We start from the raw sequence: 27,736 nt of genomic DNA, 5'->3' as shown, positions 1-27,736 counted from the left end.
AGACCTCATTGCTCTCTGCAACCACCTGAAATAAAGGTGTTTGGAGCTGGGGGTTGGCCTCTTCTCACAGATACCCAGTGATAGGAGTAGGGGGAATGGCCTCAAATTGTGCCAGGGGAGGTTTAGGTTGGAAATTAGGAGAAACAGTGGTTAGTCATTGGGACGGGTTGCCCAGGGAGGTGGTGGAGTCGCTGTCCCTGGGGGTGTTAAAGGAGAGGTTGGACGTGGTGCTTAGGGCCATGGTTTAGTGGGTGACATTGGTGGTAGGCTCATGGTTGGACCAGATGATCTTAGAGGTCTTTAATGATTCTACGATTCTGTTCTATGATTCTATAAATCAACTGACCACGGAACTTCCTTGACATCTCTGCAACGCAGCCCAGTCCCACCGCTGAGCCGACAGCACGCACAGCACCGGGCACCCCACGCTAAGGGCAACCCCGGAGGGCAGCTCCCCGGCCCCAAAGCGCCTGCTGCTGGGGGCCGGGGCTGGCCGGAGGCCCGGGGGCGCCCCCGCCCGTCTTGGGCCCTCCAGAGGCGGCCCCGCGGGGCTCCGGGGAAGCCCTTCCCGGGGAAGGGGCGGCCCGCGCGGCCCCGCCCCGCCCCGCCCCGCTGCCCGCTGCTTTCTATCGGCGGCGGGGCCGAGCGGGCCGAGTGCTGCCGGCGGAGCGGAGCCGGGAACGGGACTTGGGCGGCTGCCTGGACGCTGCCCCGAGGGTCATGGACGGGCGGGCGGTGCTGATCCACGCGCTGCTGGCAGCAGGTACGGGGCTGGAAGGGGGAGCCCCGGGCTGGTGGGGGGTGTCCCAGGCCGGGGGGGGTCCCGAGGGGGTCCTGGGGGGGTGGGCAGCGCGTCCCGTTCCCGTCCGGGTCTGACCGTGTCCCGCTTCCCGCAGTGTGCTCCGCGGCGGCGGGGGGGCTCGGCCGTGAGGAGCTGCACAACGAGGTGCTGCACAAGGGCGGCGGTGGCGGCGGGGCGCTGGCCCCGGCCCCGGCCCCGCTGCTGGGCGGCAGCGCGGAGAAGGAGGGCGGCGGAGCGGCCTCGGGGGACGAGCTCAGCGAGGTGCCCAGAGGTACGTGCGGGCAGCGGGACGGGGCGCTCGGGGCCACACCGGGGTCGTGGAGCGGCCCCGGGGCAGGGCGGAGGGGTTGGAATGTGGGCCGTGGTCGGTCCGGACCGAAAAGCAAGGTGCGGAGCCGGACCTGGAGGAGGTGCCGGGGGGGATCGGCGCGGCTGGAGCTGGGAACGTGCGGACGGGCAGGCTCGGGGTGGCCCCGGGAGCTGGGTGTGCTCCGGCAGAAGCTGTGGCCGTCGGGGCTGCCCGGTAGTCGCGGTGCCAGAGCAGCCCTGGGCGGGGGTCCCGGCAGAGCGGGCACCTCCCTGCTCCGGGCCGGGGTGCTGGCGTCGGGCACGGAGGTCCCGGTCGGCCCCGGGTGAGGCAGGCAGGAGCTCGGCTCTACGGTCACCTCGTGGGCCCGTGCTGCTCTCCCGAGCACGGCACTGGTGGATGGCAGCGAGGGGATCGCTGTGAGTCACCCGCCACCCACACATGGCTGCTCCTCATACCTAGGCAGGGTTAGTCACCCGGCAGTCCCTGCCACGGGGGCGTTGGGGACACTGTCTCTCTGTTAAGCTCTCTGTGCATTCATGCTTGGCTCCTCTCCCCCGGGTCAGGATCAGAGTGTCTGGAGGGCTCTCCAGGGTTTCTGAGGGCAGTTTGGGATGGGGGACCCGCTGCAGGCTGAGAAGAGCGACCCGTACCTGCCCAGCCTTGGGCATGTGGTATGCTCAGACTGGTAACCTGGCACCAGGATGAATGTGCTCAGCTCCATGTAGGTCATCCCTGGCTCTCTAGCCTTCCTTTCTTTGGTTTCTAGCTGTTTGTATTCATCCAACTGTGACTCAAACACCAGCTTGCATAACTGGGTTAAGCCCTAAACAAAGGGGGCTCAGCCCCTGGGAAAGGCTGCTCCCCCTCCTGATGGGAGGTGCGGTAGGGAGATACTCCTGTCTGCCCTCTGCTCTTCTGTGCATCCCTGTGAGGTGCAAGTGATCTGGCAGGCTTGGGCTGTGCCTGGTTTGAGGGGAGGACAGGTTGATGGGATGGGAAATAACAGCTGTTGAGGCAGCACTGCACGGTCAACAGCCTGTGGCCTCTTGGAGCACTTTCTCAATGTCTGGAGCTGAGCTGTAATCAGAAAAATACACTCGTGTGTTGAAGGCACCTTCCCCTTGGTGGTGCAGCCCATGAGGACCCAGGGCACAAGGTATCCATCAGAGTACCAAGGGTGTTGTTGGCATCCCCCTGCCCCTCTGGGCTGGACCTATTTTCCAACAGACAAGATCATCTGAAGTCCCTGGAGCTGCACTGTTCAGAGGACAAGGGGCAGAGCCCCAAGGGGGTGGTAACAGTGGAGGCCACCAGTGAAATGTCATGGGGGGAGTCAGCAGCACTGTGCCAGCCCTGTGGCAGTGCCGGTCTGCAGGGGCACCTTCAGTGGTAGCCCACTGGGGAGGGGGCAGCCCCTGTTCCCAGCCTGAGGCAGCTTGCATGGAGCTCTATGCCTCACCTGTACCAAGTCGCAGAGTTTTCTGGTGGGTCAGTTTTCAACATCCTTTAAGGTAGGACTAGAAAAATTTTGAAACAGCTTCCTGGCCAGGCAAATGGTGTTCCTCAGCATGTGAGGCTCTTGTACGGGGAGGAAGAGATTGCTGAGGACTCGGTTATGTAAGGAAGCTGCTGAGAAGGAACGGGGCAGGCTGAAACTTGCTGGGTTAGATGTGGCTGTCCTTTTCCCCTTACCCTCCCCAGTTTAAACACATTTTAGTTCCTATTTCCCCAGTCTCAGGGAGACTGCTGTGGCCAGGCAGAGCTGACGGGTCTCCCTCCAAGCAGGGAGTGTTCTCTGACATCCTGGCACCCGGCCAGATCGATCGGGGTGGGGGTGGGGTGGGGGCTTATTTTTGACATCTGCCCATCTCAAACTATTCCAATAATGTTGATGGTTTCACTCTGTGTCTGTGGGGAGCGTGCACGGAACTTCTTGCTCTGGTTCCCACCAGCCTGGCAGGGAGCTGGCCTTGCACCAAAACCCACCAATTTTTGCACTGCAATTAAGAAATACCTTTGTAATTCATGGGAACGCTTCCTTAGCCATCAACTTGGTTTTGCAAAACCAAAAATTGACCTGGGTTTGCTCTTCTAATCCTGCTCTTGTCCTGTATGCAAGCATCGTTGTAACCACAGGAAGGCGAGTCCCTCGGGGCCATGAATGGACTCTTTACAAAAGACCGCACTCATCAAGGAAATAAAAGCCAGATAGCAGCGCAATTAGCAGTCTTCTGTGTTCAGTGGAAACTGGTGCATATAATAGCAACATTTGAGATGCATAAAGCCCTGTTTTTCCCCTGGTTTCTTGTTTAATTGTTCCTTTATTTCCTTTAGAATTGTTCATATGAATTGGAAAGGCCATGATATTTGTGAAAATCTGAAAAAATGGAAAAACCTTTGCCTGGGGGCAGATTGAACAAAAGGCTGCGCAAATGCCAGGGCTGAGTTGGCTACAGTAACAGAGGGTTTGCTGCTCTGTCTTGTCTTCAAATGACAAATTGAGGTGATAAACTTTTTTTCTCCTTTTGAAATTGTTTTCCAGTTGCCTTCTTGTCAAAGCCTCAAGGCCTGGTTACTCCCAAGAAAAAGGGGAATGGGAATAAAAGAAGAAAAGGAAAAGGCCTGGGGAAGAAGAGAGACCCGTGTCTGCGAAAGTACAAGGATTTCTGCATTCATGGTGAATGCAAATACATCAGAGAGCTGGGTGCTCCATCCTGCATGTGAGTTACTGGTGTGTGCCTGTATCGGGAAATCCTTAGTCATTGTTCCTTGAATTCTCTAGGCAGCGCAGAGGAAGAGTGTAGGAGATATTTTTAGTGCACGTTCCCTGTTCTTGTGGGGATGGCTCTGACTTTGCATCTTCTCTGTGCAGTGTCCCACTTGAAGAGCAGTGGGAAACTTTGGCCTCCACTCTGGCCTGGATTTTAAACAGATTTATCTTTTGCCAAAACCAACTTCAGCCTTAGACCCAGGAGGCTCCGCAGCACCCCTGCCTGTGGGGCACTGGCATGGCTTAGTGAGCTCTGGCTGAGGTTGGCAGAGAGGCCTGCAGCGGTGGAGTTTGGAGGAGGCCAACTCAATGCAGGGCTGAGAGGCCTGGCAGCTGTCCAGAGGTTTACTTTCCTTGAGCTTTGGTTGGGCCCAGAGAAGTAATTGAGCACCTGGGCCTCTGAGATGGGCTAGGTCCTACAAGCAAGGTGTTGTATAGGTTAGGTGTGAGATACTATCCTGTCTCAGTATGTTCTTTGACCCGTCTCACTGTTGCAAGCCCTGTCCAAGAGCTAAGGAGCTCCAATGGCTGCGTCCCCAGCATGGCTGGCAGAGGTGTTGCAGGTATGGAGTCCTCATGCCAGGCTCCAGCATGAGGGCATGGTATGAGTGATCCCTTGTTCAGCGTGGCGTATGTGGCTCTGTGCCATCAAAGTGCAGGAGCTTGGGAGGAGAATGGGCTCCCTCCTTCACCCTGCCACATCCACAGCATCTACTGTGCCACCTGTGAGGGAGGCAGGATTAGAGGCAGTTCCTTGGGGGACAGTATGCTAAAGCTGTGTCCCTGTGGTTCTCTGGCCCTGAGGCCAGGGCTGTGTCACCATGAGGGTCTGTGCGTGACAGACTCTGCTGGGTGCAGGTAGCGAGCAGGGATCAGATGAGGCAAGCGGCGGAGAAAGTTTGCTTGCTGCCTGGGCACCTGGGCCTGGCTGTGCCACCTCAGGAAATATCCATGGGTACACACTTGATCTCTGCTGACGTGGACAGGGGTTGAGCTGGTGGTTGTAAGAGGCTTTGTTCTTTGCAATCAATCCCCTGAGCTACTCAGCCCTGTGCCCAGAGCAGATAATAGCTCCCTGGCTTATAGTGCCCAGAGGCTCTCGTGCCCTGCAATCCACAGAGATCAGTGTCTGTGCGGTTCCTTGAACTGCTTAGTTTTCTCTGCCTGGAGCCTGACATGAAAATGTTGCTGGGCCCTCAGGCCAGGTGTATTGGGGCTGCTCAGGATCAGCTCAGGCTGGGGTCCCAGCCTGCAGCAGGGTGTGACACGGCCCCAGCCACGTCCCCCCTTCCTGACTGGCTGCTCCCGGGGGGCTGCAGGAGGGCTGGGGATGCAGGCAGGGTGCTCCCACCTTGGTGCTGGGGGTGAGGTGGGGCTCCCCGTTCTGGTGGCCTGTCTCTGGGCTGTCTTCCCTGAGCTGTTGCTGTTCTGAGGACAAACTGCCCCAAGGCTTCACGTTGAGTGGTGTCACTTGATTGTGGTTACTTTCCTGGCTGCTGCTGGCTCCAGCTGTGCTAACTTACATTGTGGGGTCTTCTTGACCTCTGTTTCTGCTGGTGGGGGCTGGGAGCAAGGGTGGATGGTGCCAGAGCGCAGAACACAGCCCTGCTGCATGGATGGAGAGTGGATACAATTGTGTGGCTGTGTTGGAACTTGCCCCAGCATCGTGAGCTGGGCAGAAGGGCTGGAGGGAGTCTGTGTGTTGCTGCCCAGCTCTGCTGAGGGTGGTGGCACTGGATGCATTCAGCTGGTCACGTCAGTGTGCTTTCCCTCACAGGGAAGGCTTGGGTGGCTGCCTCACAGCTCTGATGGGGAATGTTATTTCTGATATGTGAACAAGTTCACAGATCTGCAGGGAGTCTCCTTGGGCTGGCTAAGAGTACAGGGAAATCCTGCTCCCAGGGAAGCACTGAGTCCATGGCCCCACCTGGTTTTCTGTTCCTTGCCTGAGGCTTCCCCTCCCTGAAGTAGGCAGCTTGCCTGGCATACCCAACTTCTGCATGCCCCTGGGAACCAGCCCATGTGAGCCCACTGGGATCTCAGGGGCCAGCCCTCTTTCAGCCCCGTGAGTGGTGGATGGGGTCTGTCATGACTCAGAGGTGGCTCAAACAGCCTAGCTCTGTCTGGGAATGAGTGAGAAGTGGACAGACCCCAGTGCCTTCTGTGGGGAAGGACCTGGTCTTCCTAGGGGTCTTAATGCGGTGCTTGGGGCAGGGATGCAGGAGAAACATAACTTACTAGTATTAGGGAGGCAATGGTGCCACTGGGCCTCCTGACTCAGGGTAGGGATCAGGAGAAGGTTGTAGGATTCTGGCCAAAGCTAAGCAGAGGCAGTTCCTCCTCACTGGGGACTGAGGGACCCAACAGCGCCACAGCTTGACCGCTGCCATCCTTAAAAGCTTTCCTTCTCACCCAGATGCCAGCCAGGATATCACGGAGAGAGATGCCATGGCCTTTCGCTGCCTGTGGAGCACCCCCCTAGCACGTATGACCACACCACAGCACTGGCTGTTGTTGCTGTGGTCCTGTCTTCGCTGTGTCTTGTCATCATTGCAGCCCTACTGATGCTCAGGTGAGCAGGTGGGGGCTGTTATTGGAGCCGTGTCCCTGGGAAGGCTGTTTGTGGGGAATGGTGGCAGGGGCTGCTCGCTCCATGCTCTGAGCATCTCTTTGCTTGGCCTCACAGGTGTCATAAGAGGGGTGTCTACGATGTAGAAAATGAAGAGAAAATAAAGCTGGGCATCACTGTGAATCACTGAGGATGCCAGGTGCTGGCAAGGTGAGCCCTTACTGGGGCTGGGGCATTGTTGGGGGCTTGGGGCTCTGCTTGTTTGTGCTGATCCTGTGCCAGAGCCAGGCATTTTGCCATGAATTTGCTTTGAGCCTGGAGAAGCAGCTTGCTGGATTTGGCCCAAGAGCATGGGCTGCCCCATGTGGCCCCAGCTATCTTTCCTTCCCTTTCTGTTCAAATCCCTGTCCTCTGACATCTGACTACTCCCTCCTCCTTTTTAACCTTGTGTCTCTCCTTTGGCCTGTTGCTGCATGGTTTGGGGATATTTGGCAGCAGGGAAGCTGCTTTCCCTCTTCTTCCCCCACTCTGTAACTTGTTCTGCTCCCTCTGTCTGACCCACTGAGTCACTTCCCCTCCTTAGATATTGCCTCTATTTATATACACATCTAAAAAAACGGCCTTCCTTTTCACTCCCACTTGTCCTTTGCTTATTACTTGCACCAATGTAATGCTTTGCAGCTGGGCATGGGAGTGCCCCATGATGTTACTCTGGGTGTGCTCTGGCCTGGAGGTGGCCACATGTCAGTGGTAGCTGGGTGCTGGAAAGCCTGCAGACTTCCTCTGCCCTGGTCCAAACCCTGATGTTAGGTGTTCCCATGTACATTACAGCTACTTCTCCTTTTAATAAATAAAATACTTTGTTCTTTGGGGGTGGTGGTGTATCAAGTAATGCCTTCAAAGGGTTTCTGAAATGTTATTTATTAGTGTTTGGGTAATGTTGGCGGTGGGATTTCTAACTTTTGACAGTTGAAGGTTAGGGAAGGAGAATCAGAGCAAGATTTATCATTGCTGTCCTCTGCCCTGGGGATTGGGAAAGCCATGTGCAGGGGAAAAATACCATGACAGACATGGGATGTTACCTGTACTTTGCCACAGCTTTCCCCTGGCATCCTGGCCTCAGTTCTGGGTCCAGTCCTGCAGAGTGGCCACACTTCAGTGCCTTCAGTGGCCACAAGAGCTTTCTCACCAGTTGGATGGCACGAGCACCTTGGTACACAGGGCTCAACTCCATGGGCGAGAGTGGCTGTGGACAGCATGTCAGTAGTGCCTTTGGATACTGGTGCGCAGCCAGCGACTGATCCTGTGATGCTGTGTTTCAGGGGTCGGCACTAACGCAGTTCTACCTCCTGGAAGATGTGAGCCACGGAGCCAGTGCTGTCCCTGGGACCCTGCAGTGCATCAGGAGCTTGCTGGAGCAGCATGACAGTGCTCGCTTTGGTTTCCGTTGGGCAGCAGTGCTGCTGCAGGGAGCTTCAGCAATCTCTGGGATGGAGAAGACTGGGGAGAGAGAATCTCCACGAGGCAAGATCCCTTGCCATGCTGCAGAGCTGCCCATGCAGAAGGGCAGGAGGGACTGGCCAGCAATCAGCAGAGGGGCTGTCCAGAGCTTGGGGGATGCCCACTGTGGTGCACGCGGAGGAACAAACTGTGAAAGGCGGAGAAACGTGGCTCGGGGCTTTCTTAGGCACAGGAGGGGTGGGAGGGTAACAGCTATTTAACACGATATTTTTCCTTTTAAATTATATATTTATTTTAGATAAATTGTACATAGTATTTATATTTATTGGAGGTCTGCCCCTGTGTCCTTTCTTAAGTCAAGATGACAGGGTCAGACCTCCCTTATTTTTTAAGTGCAATGTAATATTCTAATAAATAACTTTGTAACAAACACTTGGCTCGTTAATTTAATGATGGGGGTGGAAAGGAGTCAGACCTCTGTAGAGTGTATGTAACAACAAGCCCTTACTAGTGGGGTATCTCAAAACACCAAGGTGCATCTGTGAAACAGTGACGCGGATCCTGAGCATGCTGTGGTGGCCACAAGACCTGCTGCTGCTGTCCTTCGGGTGCAGCAGAGCATCTTCTGCTGGAGCTGAACAGTGTGGTGCAAGGGGCTGGTGCCAGTATCCATTCTTCACCGTGCCATGGGGCAGCTGCTTTGGCTTCTCAGTGGCAAGAGTTTGCAGCCAGACTGGCCCCATGTCTGTTTTATCAGACTCACATATTGGCGAGCCAGGAATGGATGTGGTATTTGGGTATCTGCTGATGAAGCCAAGCCTCCTTGAGTTCAGCTGCTCTAATCACAGATCAATGTGAACAGGACTGATTCCTGGATTTTAAGCCAGCATTTGGCTGAAAATTATGAGGTGGATTCTCATACCTGCCCTGCAGGAGCTCCTAGTAGTGGTCCCTGGGCTGGCTGAGGGTTGTGGATGCAGGTTCCTGGGGGCTGGGGTCACTCAGGGTTTCAGGTTATGATGCAGGACCCATTCCTGATGAATTAAGCAGAGAAAAATGGCTATCCCACTGCATGAGATCTGCTTTCCTCAAGTCCATTTTGCTTTTGCAAATGTCAAAGTTGAATTTTCAAAAGAGAATGCCAAGCTAGTGATTTCTGCTCTACAATGTATGCTGAAGCATGGGCAGTGAACAGTCTGTAGAGTGGGATTTTATTTTATTGACAAACTTAGCCCCAACTTGGCTCTGGTAAAGCATGAAACAATTTCTAGGCTCATCTGCTGCCTGGGAGAGGGATTGCTTTAGGAAATGTGTTTATTAGTTCAAGCCCCCTTGCACAGCCAGTGAGTTTTGCTGTAACCTGGAGGGTGGGAAGGGGGGAATGAAGCAATGCTTTAGAACTCCAGTGCTTCCCAAGATAGAATGATTAAAGTACACAGCTGCGATAGATGGGAAGCAGGTATTCGGCAGTGAGTACCCTTGTGCATTATCATCCGGAGAGCAAAAACCCCAGCAGCTGCAGCAGCCCTAGTCCCAGCAACGGGGAAACAAGTTTCTCATTCTGCTTTGTGTGAACCTGAACCTTAATGCTGCAAGAGTGCTGGTTTAATCAAGGACTCTGAACTCTGGACCTTTTCAATGTCTATTAAGCAAATAATATCTCCAGTGGCTGTGCAGGAGGCCCTTGCTGCATCCCCACCTCCCCGTGCTGCTGTGGCTCCCCAGCTCAGGGCTCCCATTCCCCAGAACTGCTCCCAGCTCCAGCCTGGAGCACTGTCCTGCCTTTGCTCAGCAGCTCTGCATGCCTGCAGCTCTGCCTGACCCAGGGCTGGCAGCACTGGAAATACCTCAGCTGGAATGTTTTTTTTTTTTTTTTTTTTTTTTTTTTTCTGCAGACAACTGGAATTGTTGTGTTGATTTTTGCTCTGGATGGGAAGGAGCGAGCAGGAGGTGCAGGAGTGGGGGCGAAAGCCTTCGCAAGTCCCAGCTGGGCTAACAGCAGGAATTGCTGACTTGGCAGGGGCAGGGATCCCAGCCTGTGGGCACGCAGCTCAGGGAGCTCTGTGCAGGAAGAGAGGGAGCACGGGCATGCAACTGCTGCTGCAGTCCTGCCTGTGATGGACCCAAGGCAGCCACTGCCTGCGGGGAGCAAGCTATGGGGCATCCCTGCACCTGGGGACAAGGCCCCACGTGGGTGAGACTGAATGGCCACTGCAGCAGGTCTGCTCCTTCTGACCACAGGATGAGAGCAGGGGAGATGCTCCCTGTGGTGGCAGCTCTGAGAGCCATGGGGCCACGTCATCATTGCCATGCTGCCCAGAGCCCTGCTGCCCTCTGCACATCTGCCATGCAAGGATGTGTTCTGGATCACTGCGCCTCTGCAGGGCTGTGGCAAAAGCTGGGCTGCCTGTGGATGGTAATTTAACAGGCTGGGAACTTATTTTGAAGGTATAGAGATGGCGAAGCTGGCTGTTTCTCTCTGCCCTTTGGGCTGTGAAAGGATGACAGTCCTGTAGATGTTCTCTGCCCAGCTAAGGCAGGGATGAAGAGATGAAGTTTTTCTTCCTGACAGGTGTTAGCTTTGCTTCACTCCTTACACAGCCATTGAGCCCTGACCCAAGGACAGGCTTTGCCAAGAAATGTAATGAACCGTACGGCAAAGAGGACTCTCCCATGGGTTTCTTGTTGCTGTGGAAAGGGGAACTCAGCTACTCCCCCCTGCCTCAAGCATCCATGGAGGAGGCCACAACGCCTGCGGCATTGTCCAGATCACGGTGAAACTGAGCTTGGCATCCAGAGTCACTGCGTTGTTTCAGGGCAAAATTGCTCAGCAGATCCTCCCTTTCTAGGGATCATAGGGATACTCAGATCTGGCCCAGGCCTGGCTTATTCTGGATCTGGAGGTGGGAAGACAATTCCTGCCCCTTCCAGAGACTTTCTGTTCTTAGCTGTCCCAGTGCTTTGCTCCAGCCCATCTGCTAAGCACAGATTGCTGCTGCCTCCTTCACATGGTCCATCCAGAGAGTTTTTTTTCTGGTCAGATCTCCCTCCCATGAAGCTCTTGGAGCATCTCCATGCCAGTGGTTGCAGGTCAGCCCTCTTGGTTTACACCTCTGTGCCAAGGATCTGGGAGGTGCAGGCAGAGGATGGACTGTCCCCAGCTCCAGCTCTGCACTTGGGGAGCAGCACTGCTTGGGCCTGCTGGGATGGTAGCTGCAATGACTTGGAAGAGATCAGCAAGGCACTGAAAATGATGGCCAGCCTCTCTGGGCAGCTTAAGGGCCAGAAGGCTCCAGATCTGCTCTTGGGCTCACAGACCACCAGCAGCATTGCACGAAGCTGGGCAGCAGCCTGCCTCTACAGGAGCCAACAACAGCCCAATGCAGAGCATCCGTCGCTGCCAAGACAGGAAGGAAGTGCTCGCTCCAGTCCCCATGCCACGTCCTCCCCAAGCCAAGGCACTGTCCTTCACTCCTGAGCATCCTCTAGCCTTTTGTGCAGTGGACTCTAAAATGGATGACACAAGCAGAGGGACACCCGTGCTCCCCCAGGGAGACCAGGCCATGCTAGAACTGGCTGATGAAATTCTTCCTGATTTTCAGTGCAAGGTTTTCCTTTTCTCTGCAGGAATCATTATGTGCTGTATACACTGGGGTCTGTGGTGCAGAGCAGCAGGAGGGGCCTCAACAGTCTGAGGTCTTACACAGAGGGATCAAAGGGAAGCATCTTCCCTGCATCCAAGGCTTGGGGTTTAACTGGTTCAGAGCATGAGTGTCTGTCCAGTGTATGAGCATGGGAAATGGTGGGAGGCCTGGATCTGTCCTCACTTCAGGGCAAGTGTAGCAGGTTACAAGAAGAACTGACTGTCCCTGGAGGTTTAACAGCACTCTGCTGTTAAATAAGGGTGCTCCAGAGGCAAGCAGGATGGAACCTGCTGACTACAGAATGCCATGCTGGGTATTTTATTTTTTGCTGTCTTCCCCCAAAAGGCATCTGATGGTCTCATCATGATCTCATACCTTGTCCTAGTCTGCCTGGACAAACTCCAAGGAAAACTCGGACTGGAAGCAGCGGAGGTGATTCATGAGCAGGAACTTGCTTGGTTGAGTCTGGCAGGGCTGCGCAGGGATCAGCAGGCTGCTGGAGCAGCCACCTCTGCAGAAGCAGCACTGCTACCCTGCACGTCACAGACAGACCGTGGGCTTTGTACTGTGCTGTCAGCTCACTGACTGCCAGGCAAGCATGCTGCACTCCTCAGCCTCTCTCACAGCTTTTAATTGGATTTGTACTGGCTGGTATTCCCAGTCCCGGCTGCAGACATGCATCAGTGGGGGTTTACCTGGGTGGGCAGCCGAGTTCCATCATGGCTGCTCTCACTCCCCCTCCTCAAAGAGAAAGGGGGAGAAACGAAAAGGGCTCAAGGGTTGAGATAAGGACAGGGAGATCACTGAACAGTTATTGTGACAGGCAGAACAGACTCAGAATAGGGAGATGGTAAGATTTATTGGCTATTACTAACAAGCTAGAGAAGTGAGAAACAAAGGAAAGAAACCAAAAATGCCTTCCCCACATCCACCCCTCTTCCATCTCCTCCCCTCGGGTGGTGCTGGGGGACGGGGGAGTGGGGGTTATGGTCAGTCTATAGCACTTCTTCTCCGCCACTCCTTCTCGGTCACACTCGTCCCCTGTGCTGTGGGGTCCCTCCCACGGGATGCAGTCCTTGCCGAACTGATCCGGTGTGGGCTGCCCACAGGCAGCAGCTCTTCAAGAACTGCTCCAGATATGGGTCTGTACCACAGGGTCCATCCCTCAGGAGCAAACTGCTCCAACCTGGGTCCCTCACGGGCAGCAGCTCCTGCCAGGTCACCTGCTCCTGCGTGGGCTCCTCTCCACGGGCTGCAGGTTTGGCCCAGAATCTGCTCCAGAGGGGGTCCTCCACAGGCCGCAGTCTCTGTCGGTGCAGGGCCACCTGCTCCACCGTGGTCTCCTCCATGGGCTACAGCGTGGAACCCTGCTCCACCGTGGTACTCCATGGGCTGCAGGGGGACATCCTGCTTCACCATGGGCCGCACCACAGGCCACAGGGGACTTCTGCTCCGGCGCCTGGAGCACCTCTCCCCCTGCTTCTTCACTGACCTTGGCACCTGCAAGGCTGTTCCTCACTCCTCTCACTCTCCCAGCTGCTGTGAAGCATTTATTTTTTTCCTCCCCCTTTCTTAAATCTGCTCTCACAGAGGTGCAACCAACATCATTTATTGGCTCAGCTCTGGTCAGCAGCGGGGCCCTTATCTAACATAGGGAAGCTTCTAGATCCTACTCGCAGAAGCCACCCCTATGGCCCCCTGCTACCACAGCCTTGCCCCGTAAACCCACTGCAGCCCCTTGCTCCCGCTTCTGGCACAGGACCTGACCCCATCCTGTCCCATCCCCGCAGCAGCAGCCCTGCTTCTGCGGGCAAGAAGCCTGCTTTTGCACGCCAGCATCGGTGGCTCTAGCTTTAGCTACGGGTACAGCTTTTTGACCTGTCCCTGTCGTTTCTGGGCTCAGGGAGCCTTCCTCCTCAGCTGGGGACGAGCCGGGCAGCACGGCCATCCCCTCACGCCTTGCCAGCGCTGCTCCGAAGGCGGCCCCACCGCGGAGCCGTGCCGCAGCCCGGCGCTACCCCGAGCCCTTCGCTGTTCGCTGTCCCCACTGCGGGCCCCAGCCGCGGCTCCCGACCGCTCTCCTGCCACTTCCTACCCTGCTCTCCTCCATCCCTCTCCTCTCCCCTCCTCTCCCCCGTCCACCTCCTCTCCTCCCCCCGCGCAGGCGCCGAGCGAGGGGAAGATGGCGGCGCCCGTGGACCTGGAGCTGAAGAAGGTAACGGGCAGCCCTGCGGGGCCCGGGCAGCCCTGCGGGGCCCGGCCGCCTGCCCCCTGCCTGCCGGCCGGCTCGGGCCGCCCGCGTGGGGCAGCGCTTCCCTGCTGGCCCCGTAAATTCCCCGCAGTCCCCGGCCCGGCCGCCCCAGTCTTTCCTTGTGGTTGCTCTTCCCCCCCCTCCAGGCTTTCACGGAGCTCCAGGCCAAGGTGATAGACACGCAGCAGAAGGTGAAGCTGGCCGACATCCAGATCGAGCAGCTGAGCAAGACGAAGAAGCACGCGCACCTCACCGACACCGAGATCATGATGCTGGTGGACGAGACCCGCATGTACGAGGGCGTGGGCAGAATGTGAGTAGCGGCCCTGCCCGTGGTGCAGGTGCGGGAGGCCTGGTCGCCGTGCTCCTCCACGCCGCTGACAGATCCCTTGTGCGTGCCTTGTCTCTGTAGGCAAGCGAGGTGGCAGCTGCAGCCCGGTAGATGAGGAGATCTTCTTGGCCTCTGTACGTAAATGGCCTCTGGGCTGCTGTCTCTGGGAGAGGGTTCTTCTTGTAGGGAAGAATGCGTCAGCCTTCCCTCAGCCTTCCCTTCCCTCAGGATTCCATCAGTCTTCCTGGGAGTACAGTGGAGCTTACTGGGGTTTATCAGTTGGGGTTTGTTGCTATATGCCTGTAAAAAGGGCTGTTAGAAGTTCTGCTCTAACTTCTGCTAGTGTTTGCTTGCTGGCTCTGCTGCTGTCCATGATGGTCTCGTTTGCCATGACTTTGAGTTTTATAACCTCAGTTAGCAAAACAAAGTTCTAACGGCAAGCTGTGTTTGTGAGCAGCATGGGGGGCTCTCACAGGTCTGTCCAGCTGCGATTGTTCCGCATGTAATTTACATCAGACTCCTTGAAAAGCACCCGTGTGCAGCTGATGTGCTCAGGCCTTTGCTGACACACGTGTTTGTCTGCAGGAAAGCTCTTTGCAGTATCACATCAGTGCGTGGATCTGGCTGGCATTGTCCTTATTTAAACCTTGAAAGTGAGCATGGGTAGTCCCAGTGCACCCATGAGAAACTACTTGGATGGTTGTCAAAAGAAACACCTTAAACTAGAAGTCACATGTGTTGATTAACATTGATGATGCACCTCTGTTGGACTTTGGCAGTCTCTTGCAGAAGTCTGTACAAACTGGTTTTAGACATGGAATGCATGCTCACTAAACGGTGGGGCTCCCGGTAAATAAATGTCTCCATGTAGATGGGCTAAATGTTGGCTTTGTGAGGAGATACTAGTGACCTTGAAAGGAAGTAGGTTTTGGTCTCTTGCAGGAGGTGACTGGTGCAACATGGTCAGACTGTAGGCTGTTCGTTTTTGTCACAGAGAAGACAGACTGAGGGTAGATAATTCAGGAGCTGTCATTTATTATTATTATTATTATTATTATTATTATTATTATTATTTAGGGCCTTTTTAAAATCTGAAAGCAGAGAATACTTCTTCAATATGGAGAAGTACTTCAAGATTCCTTAAAAGCACGAGTGTATCAATCTTTACTGCAAAGTAATGTTGCTTGTGAATGAGATTGTGTTTCCTTGCTAGGTGAAATGCATTATCCTGCTTTCTGCTTCCAGCTTATCAGTAAGAGGCACCTTCTTTGTCCCCTAAACCACTTCTGTTTTCTCTGTGTGCAGCAGCTGCTGGTGTGACAGTCTTTTGGGGAATTTTCTCTTGCTTACCTTTCAATGACCAGATAAGGTGGTTTAGACCCCGCTAGATGGCTTTCTGATCCTGAAGGGCTGTAGAGGTGCCACCAGAAAAATATGTTTTGTGTTATGAAAGTATTTAAAGCCTGAACTTTTAATGGATTTTGTTCTGGTAGTCATTATGTAAATACAGATTAAGAGAGTACTCTGCTCTCAATACTACTTATTCACTAAGTTATTTATATATTTTTTTTTCTCCCCCTTCTTTAGCCTGATGCAGTATTTATGTGAGCTCAGCCTATTCTGGCCATGGGGCTGAAGGCTGCCTTGCAAATTGGTAGTTGTGTTTTGGTATGCTCTGTGTCGCTCTCTAATGCGATGATCTCACACCAGGGACACAAAGCTCGTCCTGGAGCCCACTCCATCCCATCATAGAAAACTTCTTGCTGAAATCTGGGCACTTGGAAAAGTTGGTTAAAGCTGTGCTTGAGCAGGAGTTAAAATTCAAGGGCAGTTTGGCCATTTATATTCCAAAGGAAGTGGTCATTACAGTTGTTTTGTCTGTGTAATCTGTGTTGTATGGAGTGAAACTGGAGATTTAAAAACAAAACAAACAAACAAAACCACCAAAAAGACAAAAAAAAAGAACTTGTTGGCTTGATTGGCTTGTATGGATATGGGATTTTACACGCCTTTGGGTGCTGATGATGTCTTCAACACCTGCAATTTGTTTTGCACAGTTTAGCATTAACTCATGTGACCAAAAGAGGCATAGATGTTTTCTGTAAATAATGTTAGAACTCTAGGGGATTTCAGTTATCCAGAAAAGATTGGTGTTGGTCTCAGTATCAGCTCTTCTGACAGCTTGCTTGAAAAGCTAAATTATTGGAAGTAGGTTTGGTGCTTCTGTTCCTGCACTCAACTTTTTCTTTTATTGTTTTACTTCACTTTTTTTTTTCCTTCCTTCTTCTTTAACCCACTTAAACTGCTGCTGAGAATCTGACTTCTGGTATTTTTTTTCTTCAGCTGTGGTGGTATGTGCTGTGTGCGTGGGGGTAGTACATACACTTCTACAGGATGAACTACTCCAGGTCTTTGTGAAAGTGAACGGTTTAAGGAACAGTAGTGATGTGATGTGTCCTGGGAAGAAGTCTGCCTAGTTCTGTATTTGCTTCTGCACTACTCGCGCAGTAGTTGTGTGGTTTCTGTGCTCTGAACCTAGAGCTTGAGCCTGCTTCCTTTCTGAGAGGTTTTTCCTGCACCACCAGTGAATGTGAAAGTCCACTTGTTGTTCCAAAACTTGTGTGGGTGAGTTCATTTTTAGTTCTTATTTAGTTATTATTACAGTGTGTATAACATGCACAAGCCTTACTGGCCTCCACATGTGGTGCTTGATTTACTTTTGCTATAGCTATTTTTGTTTCAACACAAGAAATGTCAGTGGCACATAGTATGAGATGATGAATTGCTGTGTACTGTACATATCTGTGAGGCTAGGATATCATCTGAGTAGTGGCATTGTGCCAAATACATTTCAATTCTCTTACTTCATGCTCTTTCGAAAGGCTTGTTACGTAGCCTGAGACAACTACTGCTGTGTTGGACTTCTGCTTAAGCTATTTGTGAACTGATATCATCATACTGCTTTGAGAACTATGCTGAAAGTTTAAGTTTCAGAATCCTGTCTGAATATTCAGACCTTTCCCCTTACATTCTTTTAACCGTTAACCTGTGCAAGATTCTTATTTAGAGAAGAAAAATGTCAAGGGCTTATGCTAGGCACAGTGAGGAGAGCACTTCAGTTTTTCATGCCATGCCAAAATAGATGCTCAGTTTTGGTTTGGCATTGCTTTATCATCAGTGTTCTCTCATTTGTTGTGGAAATACGCTTAAAAATAAAGTGCAAGAAAGTAAAAATCAAGCAAATACTGCAGCACAACTTTATATTCAAGGTTTTTTGTGAGTATGCCATTTTATGGGCACAGCTGTAATGGTATCGTTTTGGTACAGTTTTCATCATTTCTTTTAAAAGTGACAGATTTTTGGTTCCATCCACAAGTGAAAGCTGATCAACGTTCTTGGTCATTTGTGGGATTTAAATGCATTCCTGTTTTTAGCATGGTACTTGGTTTTGTTTCTAAACTAGACATCACAAGTCATTGTAATCTTTCCTGAACCCCTTTAAGACTGGAGTCTCTTGCAGGTCGCTCAGGTGATGACACTTTTTTTTGGATGCAGCTGCAAGGGCTGATTTTGTCGTCGTTGTTGTTTTTTGTTGTTCTGTGGATGGGATTGGTGTTTGGTTTTACCAGCACAGATCACTGCAGAATGTGGTAGCCGTACTGTGCTGCCCGCTCACGCTTCACAGAGCTCACAAAGAACTGAAGGACATGCAAGGCTTAATCCTTATGGTTCAGTTACTAAGTATAGGGCAGTCTGTGAAATTTGAGTGGCTCTCTGTTGCCCATCTCTTCAGATAAGGCTTTGTCCAGCATTCAGCACTGAAGCCCAGCTGCTGAGAAGCTGATAGGTGCTGTAATACTTAAATGAATCCCATGACAAGCATGTTGCTATCAGCCTCTGGCCAATACATCGATTATAAATATAAATCTTCCTTATCTTGTTCAACATCTTCATCGATGACCTTGATGAGGGAGTAGTGCCCACCCTCAGCAAGTACGCCGATGACACAAAGCTGGGGGCAGTGGCCGACACGCCAGAAGGCTGTGCTGCCATTCAGCGAGACCTGGACAGGCTGGAGAGCTGGGCAGGAAGAAACCAAATGAGGCTTAACAAGAGCAAGTGTAGAGTCCTGCACCTGGGAAGGAACAACCGCACGTATCAGTACAGGCTGGGGGACGACCTGCTGGGAAGGAGCTCTGCGGAGAAGGACCTGGGGGTCCTGGTGGACGACAGGTTGGCCATGAGCCAGCAGTGTGCCCTGGTGGCCAAGAGGGCCAGTGGGATCCTGGCGTGCATTAAAAGGAGTGTGGCCAGCAGGTCAAGGGAGGTGATCCTCCCCCTTTACTCTGCCCCAGCCAGGCCTCACTCGGAGTTGTGTCCAGTTCTGGGCTCCCCGGTACAAAAAAGACAGGGACCTCCTGGAGAGTGCAGCGGAGGGCCACAAAGATGGTACGGGGCCTGGAGCATCTCCCTTATGGGGAAAGGCTGAGAGACCTGGGTCTGTTCAGCCTGGAGAAGAGAAGACTGAGAGGGGATCTTATCAATGTTTACAGATATCTTCAGTGTGGGAGACAGAGGGATTTGGCCAACCTCTTTGATTTGACCAACCTCTTTTCAGTGGTTTGTGGGGACAGGACAAGGGGCGATGGCCATAAAGTGGATCACAGGACATTCCGCACCAACATGCGAAAGAACTTCTTCATCGTGAGGGTGACGGAGCACTGGGACAGGCTGCCCAGGGAATTTGTGGAGTCTCTTTCTGTGAAGATATTTGAGACCCGTCTGGACACCTACCTGGGCAACGTGTTCTAGGGAACCTGCTTTGGCAGGAGGGTTGGACCCGGTGATTTCTTGAGGTCCCTTCCAACTCCTACAATTCTGTGATTCTGTGATCCTGCTGTTGAAAAAGTCAAGATTTAATTTTCCACAATAAGTCTAATTAAGTAGAATCAGTAACGTGAGAGAAGAGTACCATTGGTATCACTGGTTCTAAGTTAACTGCCGGTGGTAGAGGGATCCTGGGAGTTTAGACTGCTGGATTCTGCTTCAATGACAGAAAGGGAGCTTGTTCTGATGGTTCCCTTGCCAGCTCGGCATCTTTTGGTGTCTCGAAGATGTTCTTCCCTGTTCCCCTACTTGGTTCTTGATCTTAGTCCTGCTGCCCTGGGCTGCTCACTTGTAATTTTCTGGTTATTGTGGTCTAGTTACAGCTCTCCTGCCCTGCTGCTCTATATAATCGCTCCATGAAACACTGAAACTTTAGAGAAGAAAAGATTTTCATAGCTTGCATGCAAAATGCTTATCTGCTTAATTCCAGGAAATAGCTGCATTTCTTTTTTTTTCCTTTTTTTAAAAAAAAACAACAGCTTTGACAGAGAAAATGGACACATCAGATAAGTCAGTGTTTGTCAAATGTATAAGCAACGGAAGAAAGAAGTCTTAAAATATAAATAACGGCTAGCTTAAAAAATAGCTGCTTTTCTCAGCCTTGCTCAGAACCTCTTGGTTGTACTCCCCTGCCTACTCCATGAGCATTGTGCTAGAAGGTTAGTGAGTGAAGGGATGCAGTTTTTTCCTTGATGTTTGTCTCCCTTGCCTGGAAATACGTAACTCTTTAGGAGTACGTTTGTGTTGGGTCTTTGAGTATGATATTCAGACAAATCTGTTGCATTTGTATCTTCTTTTTCCATAATATTTTCCCTACCTGTTACCTCGGCAGGGGTTCCTACAGAGGAAAGAGCTACCTGGGTAAATGTAAAAGAGAGAAAATCTAAAAGTTAGAAGATAAGAGTCAGAACCAGGACAGACTGCTTGTGCAGACTGCCGTTCGAGATGGAAGAGGAAGTTTGATCTGCTGTGGTCCAGAGGCGTTGTGTTATAATACATCTAATGTATGATAATACAGGTGCCAGAGCTTTCGGGAAGTCTTGCACTTCAACGCTTTGGATGTCGTATGTTGTGGGGAGCAAGGGCCATAGTAAGGCACCTTTGTTTGGTCCCAGCCTCCAAAAAGGGGAAATCCGGGATCTCTTGTTAAATGCAACAGATTTGTTGCTTCAGTGCTACAGGGCTATCTGTGGAAGAATTCTGTACAAGTATTAAATATTTGGGGGAATAGAATAGTGCAGTTGGAAAGGACCTACAAAGAACATCGAGTCCAACTGCTTGACCACTGCAGGGTTAACCAAAATTAAAGCACATTATTAAAGGCATTATCCAAATGCCTGCTTTTGTAGCTGGCTGTGCCAAAAGACTGCAAAAATTATGGAAGATGACTATCGTATTTTTGCACTTAAAATGTCAGTTTCATATTTCGTAATGGCAAACAACTTCTGCTTGTTTTGACGTTTACTGGATTTCAAGTAATGTATTTTGAGCCTTTTCCCCCATTCCCCACAGGAAATTTTGAAACCAAGGGTGAGAGTCCCTGCGGGAAATGCTCAGTGTTAAAGCATTTCTTTCAGAATATAGATCTGGTTCTCTGGTTTAGCACAGGGATTTAAATGGTGCTTTCCTGTGGCAGAGGGAAGTGGCCGAACTAGTGGACCAAAGAGGTACTGGAAGAGTCCCTATTGTATCCGTGTGGTGCCTGGGAACGTTATTCCAGATGTGGCATCACTGTGGTGTGTGACGAGCTAGCCTGACGCCTAGGGCCCTAGGGCTGGTGGGTGGAGATGCCCAGAGCCTGTTCCCCGTGAGATATGCATATTTAGATATACTGTATACCATTCATTTGGAACAATCTTAATACAAACGATACATCTAGGTCTGAGCATCCTTTGAACTAGCTGCCTGTTCTTGTTCAAAATCTGAAAGTCAGAAGATGAAATTAACGTCCCCTACTCTAAAACAGTGACGTGAAATATGAGGACTCCAGTGCTGTGGGATGTGGTTATATTTTACATAACTGTAATGCAGAGATGCAAGAACCAAAGTGCTTAACTCAGGAATTCTGCAACTACTATCTTGAATTTTTATTTTTGTTTCCTCCAGCACTATTTGCTGAATTGACAGAAAGGTGCAGTCAGTTTAAAATAATAATAAAAACTAAGGGGAAAACAAACATTAAAAAAAAAATCAAACAAAAAACCCAATCAACCAAAAAAAAACCAAACAAACACACAAAAAATCGACCAAAACCATAGATAGTGGGAAGGAATGACTTTCCAAAACAACATAACATCCATCCTTCTTGGTCCACAAATGCTAATTCTAAAATGTTTTTTCTTAGTGATCAGGAAGCTGTAGTGCGATTGTTTTAGTGCTAGCTGATTTAAATTTAGCATCTAGAAATAGGTCTTTTGACTGAAACAGTTATCTTGCATCTGCTTCTGTGCTGTTTGCTGTATTGGTTTCTTTGATGTTCTGTTGATTTTTATAGCAGGCTTTGTGGTATGCAGGAGTGAAGGCTGTGTTATTTAAGAGCCATAAATGGATGCCTGGGTCTTCATCCTCATTCTAGCATTTCAAAAGGAAGATCCTTTTATGTCTATATTTTCACTTCTGATTTTGTGTGCCCAGGAGGAGAGACAAAGCATTTTTTTTTCTTGCATGTGGGGACGGATTTGCCTTTGAAAAGAGGTGTATCCTGATTTTGCTGGCTTTCCTGTATAGGTTCTTAATGAAGGGCTGCTGTTGAGTAGTGTAAATATACGTTTGCAGGGTACAGCAGTGTTTCCACGTCACTTCATTTACCACTACAAAATTCGTCTTTCCGATCACTGAAGTTTTACCAATAGAAAACCTTTTTTTTTTTTTTTTTTTTTTTTTTTTTAATAGAAATGACTTTAGGATTGGTTGACAAAGATGTTTGTGTTCAAGCTAACTTTTGCTTGCTTCTGTTTTCCTAAGTGCCTATTCATTTGCTGCTTTTTGTTTGTTTTAGCTGTTCTTCCTTAGAAATCTGGGACATTGTTGAAAATACTGGATGCTTTAGAAGTGGATCTGGATATCCTGTTGTTGGAGGGAATGGCTTCTGTTTTCTGCAGCTTGCAGCTTTCCAATTTGGTACAAAATAAACTGCAGAAAATTGATTTGAAGCGCTTATGTTAGTAGGTACGTTGTACTTGTTTGATTTTCCGATGCTTAACCAAGCTACAGGTTGCCTTTGCTACATACTAAAACTTACCATAAAACAAAAATAGAAGATAAAATTACTAAACCAGGGACATAGCAAGGGAAAACTATTCATGGAGCTTTTACCATTGTGAACTGCAGTCATACTTGTGCTGTTCTCCACATGTGGTTTGAATCTCGTATGTTACTCATTCCTGTGTAATTAAGAGGAGTCATTTTTTAAAAATTCCATTTATCTTGAATGAGCATTGAGAAAGAATGGATGATGTCCTCTAAAAGCTGACCACAGTAGTATTTTATTATTTCTGGTTGTGCTATATTTAATACACACTTCTTAGAGGTATATTCCTTTTTTTTAAAAAAGAATCAAGTATGAACAATGGTATAATTCTACCATCTAGTTAAGTGTCTGGCAATGCAGAAACTGCTGTTTATGAGCTGTGTTACTATCTTCATTTGAGGTAATGTAATACGCTGTAGCTATTGACACATTTTTCCCCTCCTCCCCCCCCCCCCAAAAAAAAAAAGTGAAAAGTCAATGTAAACACGGCCTGAGGTGCAGGACAAAGCCATTGCCCCTCAGCTGGACCAGATATGTGTTGAGTCAGACTGGGGGGAGTCCAGAGGAAAGCCAACAGTGTGGCATTTTTGTTTTCCTTTAGCTCCTTACAGTAAATAGGTTTATGGCTTACAAATGTTCATCTGAGTAAAAGTTACGCTTGCTGTGGCCGATGTAAGGCTGCCTTTGGGCTGCTGCCAGTGCTGCTAATCCCGTCTCTGTGTTCCCGTGCTGTCGCTGGGTGCGCACAGGTACTGCTGCCTGCCTGCGATTCTGCTAGCGCGCTTCTGCTGCGTCTCTCTCCCAGGTGTCTCCTGGGACCTGCTGCATGTACGTGTCTCTGGGTGCAGCAGTGAACCCCAAGCTGCTTCTAGAATGTGTTCGTGTACAATCCTCCCAGTATGAGCTGCGGCATTTGCTTGGCTTTATGTTATGTGCTACTTGGGCGAGGGGAAGGGGGATCGTTGCATTTAGCCGTACTGAGGGACCTAGTGAGACAAGTGAGCGTGGAAATAAAAGCAAATGTCGGAAAAGCTTCGACTGATCTGTTCCAAGTGAGCCTGTTCAGAAGCTACTTAAGGATTCTGATCTGTTGAATGGGAAATTCAAATCAGACTGAAAAATGTGAAGCCCTTAGACATGAAGGGTGGCAGCACCAACTATAATTAGTCATGGCTTTCCTTTTTGGAATTTGCTTGCTTGTCTGATTTGGAACTGGGTAATTCATCTAGGATGACTAAAACTGGAATTTGCTGTGGTCTAAGCAGTGCCTGTTGTGAACTGCATGGGGAATCATTTATAGCAGTGTAAGCAGACCCTGGGAGAGTAAAATGGGACTTCTGGGTGCTTGCAGTTGTGAACAGCCGGTTCCTGTTCAATCAAGCTAGGTTGCTTGGGATCAGCTCACTGGAAGCCTCTCTTTCATTGGCTTTGAGCAGTACTTAAAATGCATTAATCTCCTCCTGAGTGTGCTCAAAGCTTGAACAGCAGTGCAAGTTCAGAATTAAACAGCGTCTTTAAATAGACAAGGGCATGACTGGGCTTAGCCCAGCGTTTCACATGGAGGAGCCTAATGAAAAGGCTTGGTTTCAACCAGCAGGATCCTATGCACAAGCAACTGTGCAGTGTTACAACGTGGCATGTTAGTTTCCTTTACGAGTACAAGAAACATGTTAATATCATGCCTTTGTACAAAGTTGCTATTTTTTTCTGTATCAGAGAGAGTTTCTGTATCGTGTGTCCCGAATTCAGCGGGAACTGTAAAGCTGAAGTTGTAATGACCCTTTCTGTGAGTTGGAAACCAGACTTCTAGTTGTGTCACTCATTGTTATGCTGGCAAAATAGGAACTGGAGCTTTCCTACCACTAAAACTGCCCCTCTCCAAAATGAGGTGTAGGGATACATCCCAATACGAGGCAGTGGAACAGCTGCTTTTACCCTGGTGCCCCATGCAGGTTCTGGCAGTGCTCGCAGCAGACCAAAGCAGGATGAGGAGCTTTGCAGCCTGCCGTCTTGCTCCTTCCCTGCTGGTGCTGGGGCTCTGCCCTCGTGCTGCTTGGCCCGAGCCCCAGCACGGGGCTGACATGTGCAGGGCAGTGGAATGCTCAGACCATGGCCACTGGGGTGATTTCCTGAGCAAAATGTTAGTGCCAGCCCTGCAGGTCCCTCACGTGGCCCCCGGGGGATGACTGCCTCTTGCACCCACAGGCTGTACTGTTCTGTCCTCACTGAGAAACACCTGAATTGTGTTACCTAAGCAAGACATGAAGAGGAGAGAGTGCTTGCATCTGGGACAGATGCCTGCCACCAAAAGTTACAGACATATGGGTTGAAGGTTGAAGTTGCAAGTCATTGAAAATAAGGGTTCTTAATGGAAAATCTTCACTATGAGCATCGCTGTTACTCCACCTTTAATAACTTTAATAACTTGTATGTCATGGTAAAGGCTGGCTTGTGCTGAACAAACATCTCCATAACCTCATTCATTAGGGGATGAATATTTCAATATCTAATACTGTGTTTTAAAGTCAAATAAACAGTACGTTTTGGAGCAAACAAACTGAGTTATGGAATTACTTACACCCTGTGGACATCACTTTGTGGGTGTGTACGTGTGACACAAAGGAGCAGACAGATGAAGCTAACACATTGCTGACCTGTGTAACGAGACCCCGAAGGCCACGTTGGCCAGGGTGTGAGGGAGTGCGGTGTGAACACTAACAAGTGGGGCTTCGTATCTAGAGGTTTTTTATTGTTTAGCGATTTCTTCAGAGGGAAACAAGCATCTAGTCCCATAGTGTTATAAATGACTTGCTGTGGCTTAGAGAAACAAAAAGCCCGATGTGGAGCTAGCAGAGGACTCTAGGAAAGAAAATAGAAGCAAGCGGGAATATTTAGAGTGAGGTTTCTCTTTCAGTTCCCTGGTGCTCTATTTCTGTTCCGCGCATTGCTCTGTAACAACCAGTAATCGCTGGGATACCAGATCACGTAGATACAGCTAGTTCAAAAATACTTCCCTGTGTTACAGAGCCGTTCTTGTTGGCAGCCCAGATCTAGCTGAACGCTGCTGTCCTCGAGGACCCCAGTCCATAACTTTCTCCTCTGATTTTCATTGTTTGGTTTTGGGCTTTTGCTTCTGTGTGTGGGTGCAGGGTATATTGCTACGTATCCGGAGTAGAACACGTTCTGCTCTGCTATTAGCCTTTAAAATGAGTGACCAAGTGAGACTTGGTGAATCTGTCCGTTACGACCCAGATATTCTCGGTGTTATTTAACAGCAGTGAAAAAGTTCACGTGGAGATGATTGTTGTCAAGCTTTGCAATTAACACTGCGTTGTTGAACGTTTTATTCTGAGTCATCATTTCATGTTTGATACTGTCATGTTCAACAGGCCTGTCTGCTGTGTGCTGTGGAGCTTCTGTCTGTATCTAAGCAAGAAAAGCTTCATTTCTGCACAAGTGACCACAGTTACCTGGAACATTTTTGCTGCTTGTCTTCTGTGGACTATCAGTGCTTAAAATTCATCCCAAATCAGGGTACAAGTGCTCAGAGCTTGGAGCCTCTTACGATGGACTTCTTGTAGAGTGGTCCATGGAGGAAGCTCTTCAGTGGTGGCATGCCTGCAGTGAGGACCTGACGTTCCTGTGTTTGAAGGCTTGTTCTAGAATTTAGCTCTCTCAGGAAGAGCTAAATTCTTAAAACCTCCCATGGTTCTTTCATGAGTTTAAAAACGCATAAATAACCAAACCTTACGGAACAGTGCGACAGTGATAGAGCCTTATTTTCCTGGGTTGGTGAGAAAAAAATGAGCAAGTTGGTGTTTTAGTTAGAGTAACCAGAATAGTGAAATCCAGGTTAAACAAACTCTGGATTATTACAGGTGCCCCGTGGAACTTCTTACCTAAAGATCACAACAAGTACGGTGTTTTTCCGATTGCTGCTGTACGCCACCTTATTTCCTGTGGTAAAAACTTTGCCCAAGATCTCCATAATGTGTGTATTCCAAGGTGGAAGTTAAAACACTGGTGAGCTCTTTGAATCTATACAATGTTGGAAAGTGAAGCCACGGATTTAAGTAGTTAACTGTGGATGTGGCTTTATGGCTTCCCCTTTGCAAATGTGGCCTTTGACAACTTGTGGTGCGCTACCTGTAAGCGTTAGGTTGAGGGCTTGAGGGTCTTGTGGCAGGAAATTAAAACGCGTGACTTGAACTGCACCTGATGAAGAACTTTTGAAGGGTGCTGCTGTCTGAGACGTTTGGTCTGCTTCTGAGCCAGCTTGTGAGCTGACACAGGTTCCAGTCCGCTATTTTATGGCTCAATAAAATGGGAGTAGTATTTGTGTCCAACTGCCCACTTGGGTCTCGTCAGTGCTAACTTCAGCCATCCAATTTTAATTTGCTGTTGCAAGTCTGTCAGAGCGTTGCAGGAGGGCGGGAGGGGGTTATTTTCCCAGATGACTGCTGTTGACATTTGTAGCACAGGAGTGAAGTCAGCCGCTCGTTTGTTCAAAGTGCCCGTAACCTTTCTAAGCCTGCAGGGATCACTTCAGTGTCACGTAGCCCTTCAGAGATCTTCCCAGCTGCAGCAGGAGGAAAATTGATCAAGCTGTATCAGATCAATTTGTTAGTTAGGCTGGAGACTTCACTGGAACTAAGACTGCTGATACTACTCTGCAGTCTGGGGAAGCTGATGAGGAGGTATTGCCTTCTTCTTTGCCCATCTTGAGTTTTAATTTACAACGTGTTGTACCTGATCACGGTTCTGCTCTCGTGCATTTCAGGAGTGGATGTGACAGGCAGTTCTCCTTTTCGCTATTGTGGTGCTGATGCAGAGCAGCCTGTTTTTCAAGCCAAAGAGCAGATACCACTGATATTCAGAGAACATTGTCCAGGCTCTGAGCAAACCCATTAATAATATCATTTACTGTGGGAGATGGCACTACCAAATGATTGCGGACTCTTCTGTAGTAGACAAGGAATGCGTTCTGATTTTGCAGTGTCTGAAGCTGTTCATGTTAACTGTCCAGGCATGAGCTCGTGTCACCTGGCAAGATGACATTGACCCAAACACTCAGCACTGCTGGGGGCAGACCTTGACCTCATCGGTATGACACATGGAGGCTCCTTCTAAATCCCCCGAGGGACTTTCTAAGTAGGGAAGGGGCTAATCTCCAGCTTGTACATTCTTTATGTCTGGAAGGAGGAAAGGCAACCATAGAGGGTTCCTAAAATTTGTCTGAACTTAGTTGTTCCTTACTTCTTTGCGGGATGCCAGTGCCATGTGCTTGAGAGGTGCTTTGGGGGCTGTTGGTTCTTCTGAGCAAGTCAGGCAGCTTTGGCATGCTGTCCAACGGGACACTGTGACTGAGGTGTTACAGATGCATCTTTCAAATCCCTTTGGCAATTAAAATGCAGAACAAATAGAAACTAGTGGCTGCAATTTCAGTTAAACAACCATTTCC

The 27,736-nt window shown here is 50.1% G+C and overlaps 2 protein-coding genes and 1 long non-coding RNA gene across 3 annotated transcripts in view; 2 read left to right on the top strand and 1 right to left on the bottom strand.

Annotated features, from left to right (window-relative positions):
• The first annotated feature begins 611 nt into the window (after window positions 1-611).
• On the top strand, window positions 612-8,342 carry HBEGF (heparin binding EGF like growth factor). Its single transcript, XM_035338746.1, has 6 exons — window positions 612-763; window positions 897-1,073; window positions 3,655-3,832; window positions 6,299-6,454; window positions 6,569-6,661; window positions 7,774-8,342. Exons 1-5 carry the CDS (start codon window positions 721-723, stop codon window positions 6,639-6,641), a joined length of 627 nt encoding a protein of 208 aa, XP_035194637.1. The 5' UTR covers window positions 612-720; the 3' UTR covers window positions 6,642-6,661; window positions 7,774-8,342.
• LOC118173832 lies at window positions 5,355-18,333 on the bottom strand. Its single transcript, XR_004754409.1, has 3 exons — window positions 18,319-18,333; window positions 12,489-12,492; window positions 5,355-5,577 (listed from the first exon to the last, which is right to left on the bottom strand). It is a non-coding gene; the product is annotated as an uncharacterized LOC118173832 (long non-coding RNA).
• PFDN1 (prefoldin subunit 1) overlaps window positions 13,620-27,736 on the top strand; it is a 32,194-nt gene continuing 18,077 nt past the window's right edge. The window contains exons 1-2 of the mRNA XM_035338747.1: window positions 13,620-13,771; window positions 13,954-14,120. Of these exons, the coding sequence (XP_035194638.1) occupies window positions 13,739-13,771; window positions 13,954-14,120 (200 nt within the window). The 5' untranslated portion in view covers window positions 13,620-13,738. The remainder of the gene's footprint in view (window positions 13,772-13,953; window positions 14,121-27,736) is intronic.

Source organism: Oxyura jamaicensis, chromosome 13 (genome assembly GCF_011077185.1).
Source record: "Oxyura jamaicensis isolate SHBP4307 breed ruddy duck chromosome 13, BPBGC_Ojam_1.0, whole genome shotgun sequence".
In the NCBI taxonomy this organism is placed as follows: Eukaryota; Metazoa; Chordata; class Aves; order Anseriformes; family Anatidae; genus Oxyura; species Oxyura jamaicensis.
The sequence above is the reverse complement of the archived record's forward strand: the minus strand, read 5'-3'. Positions and strand labels throughout refer to the sequence as shown.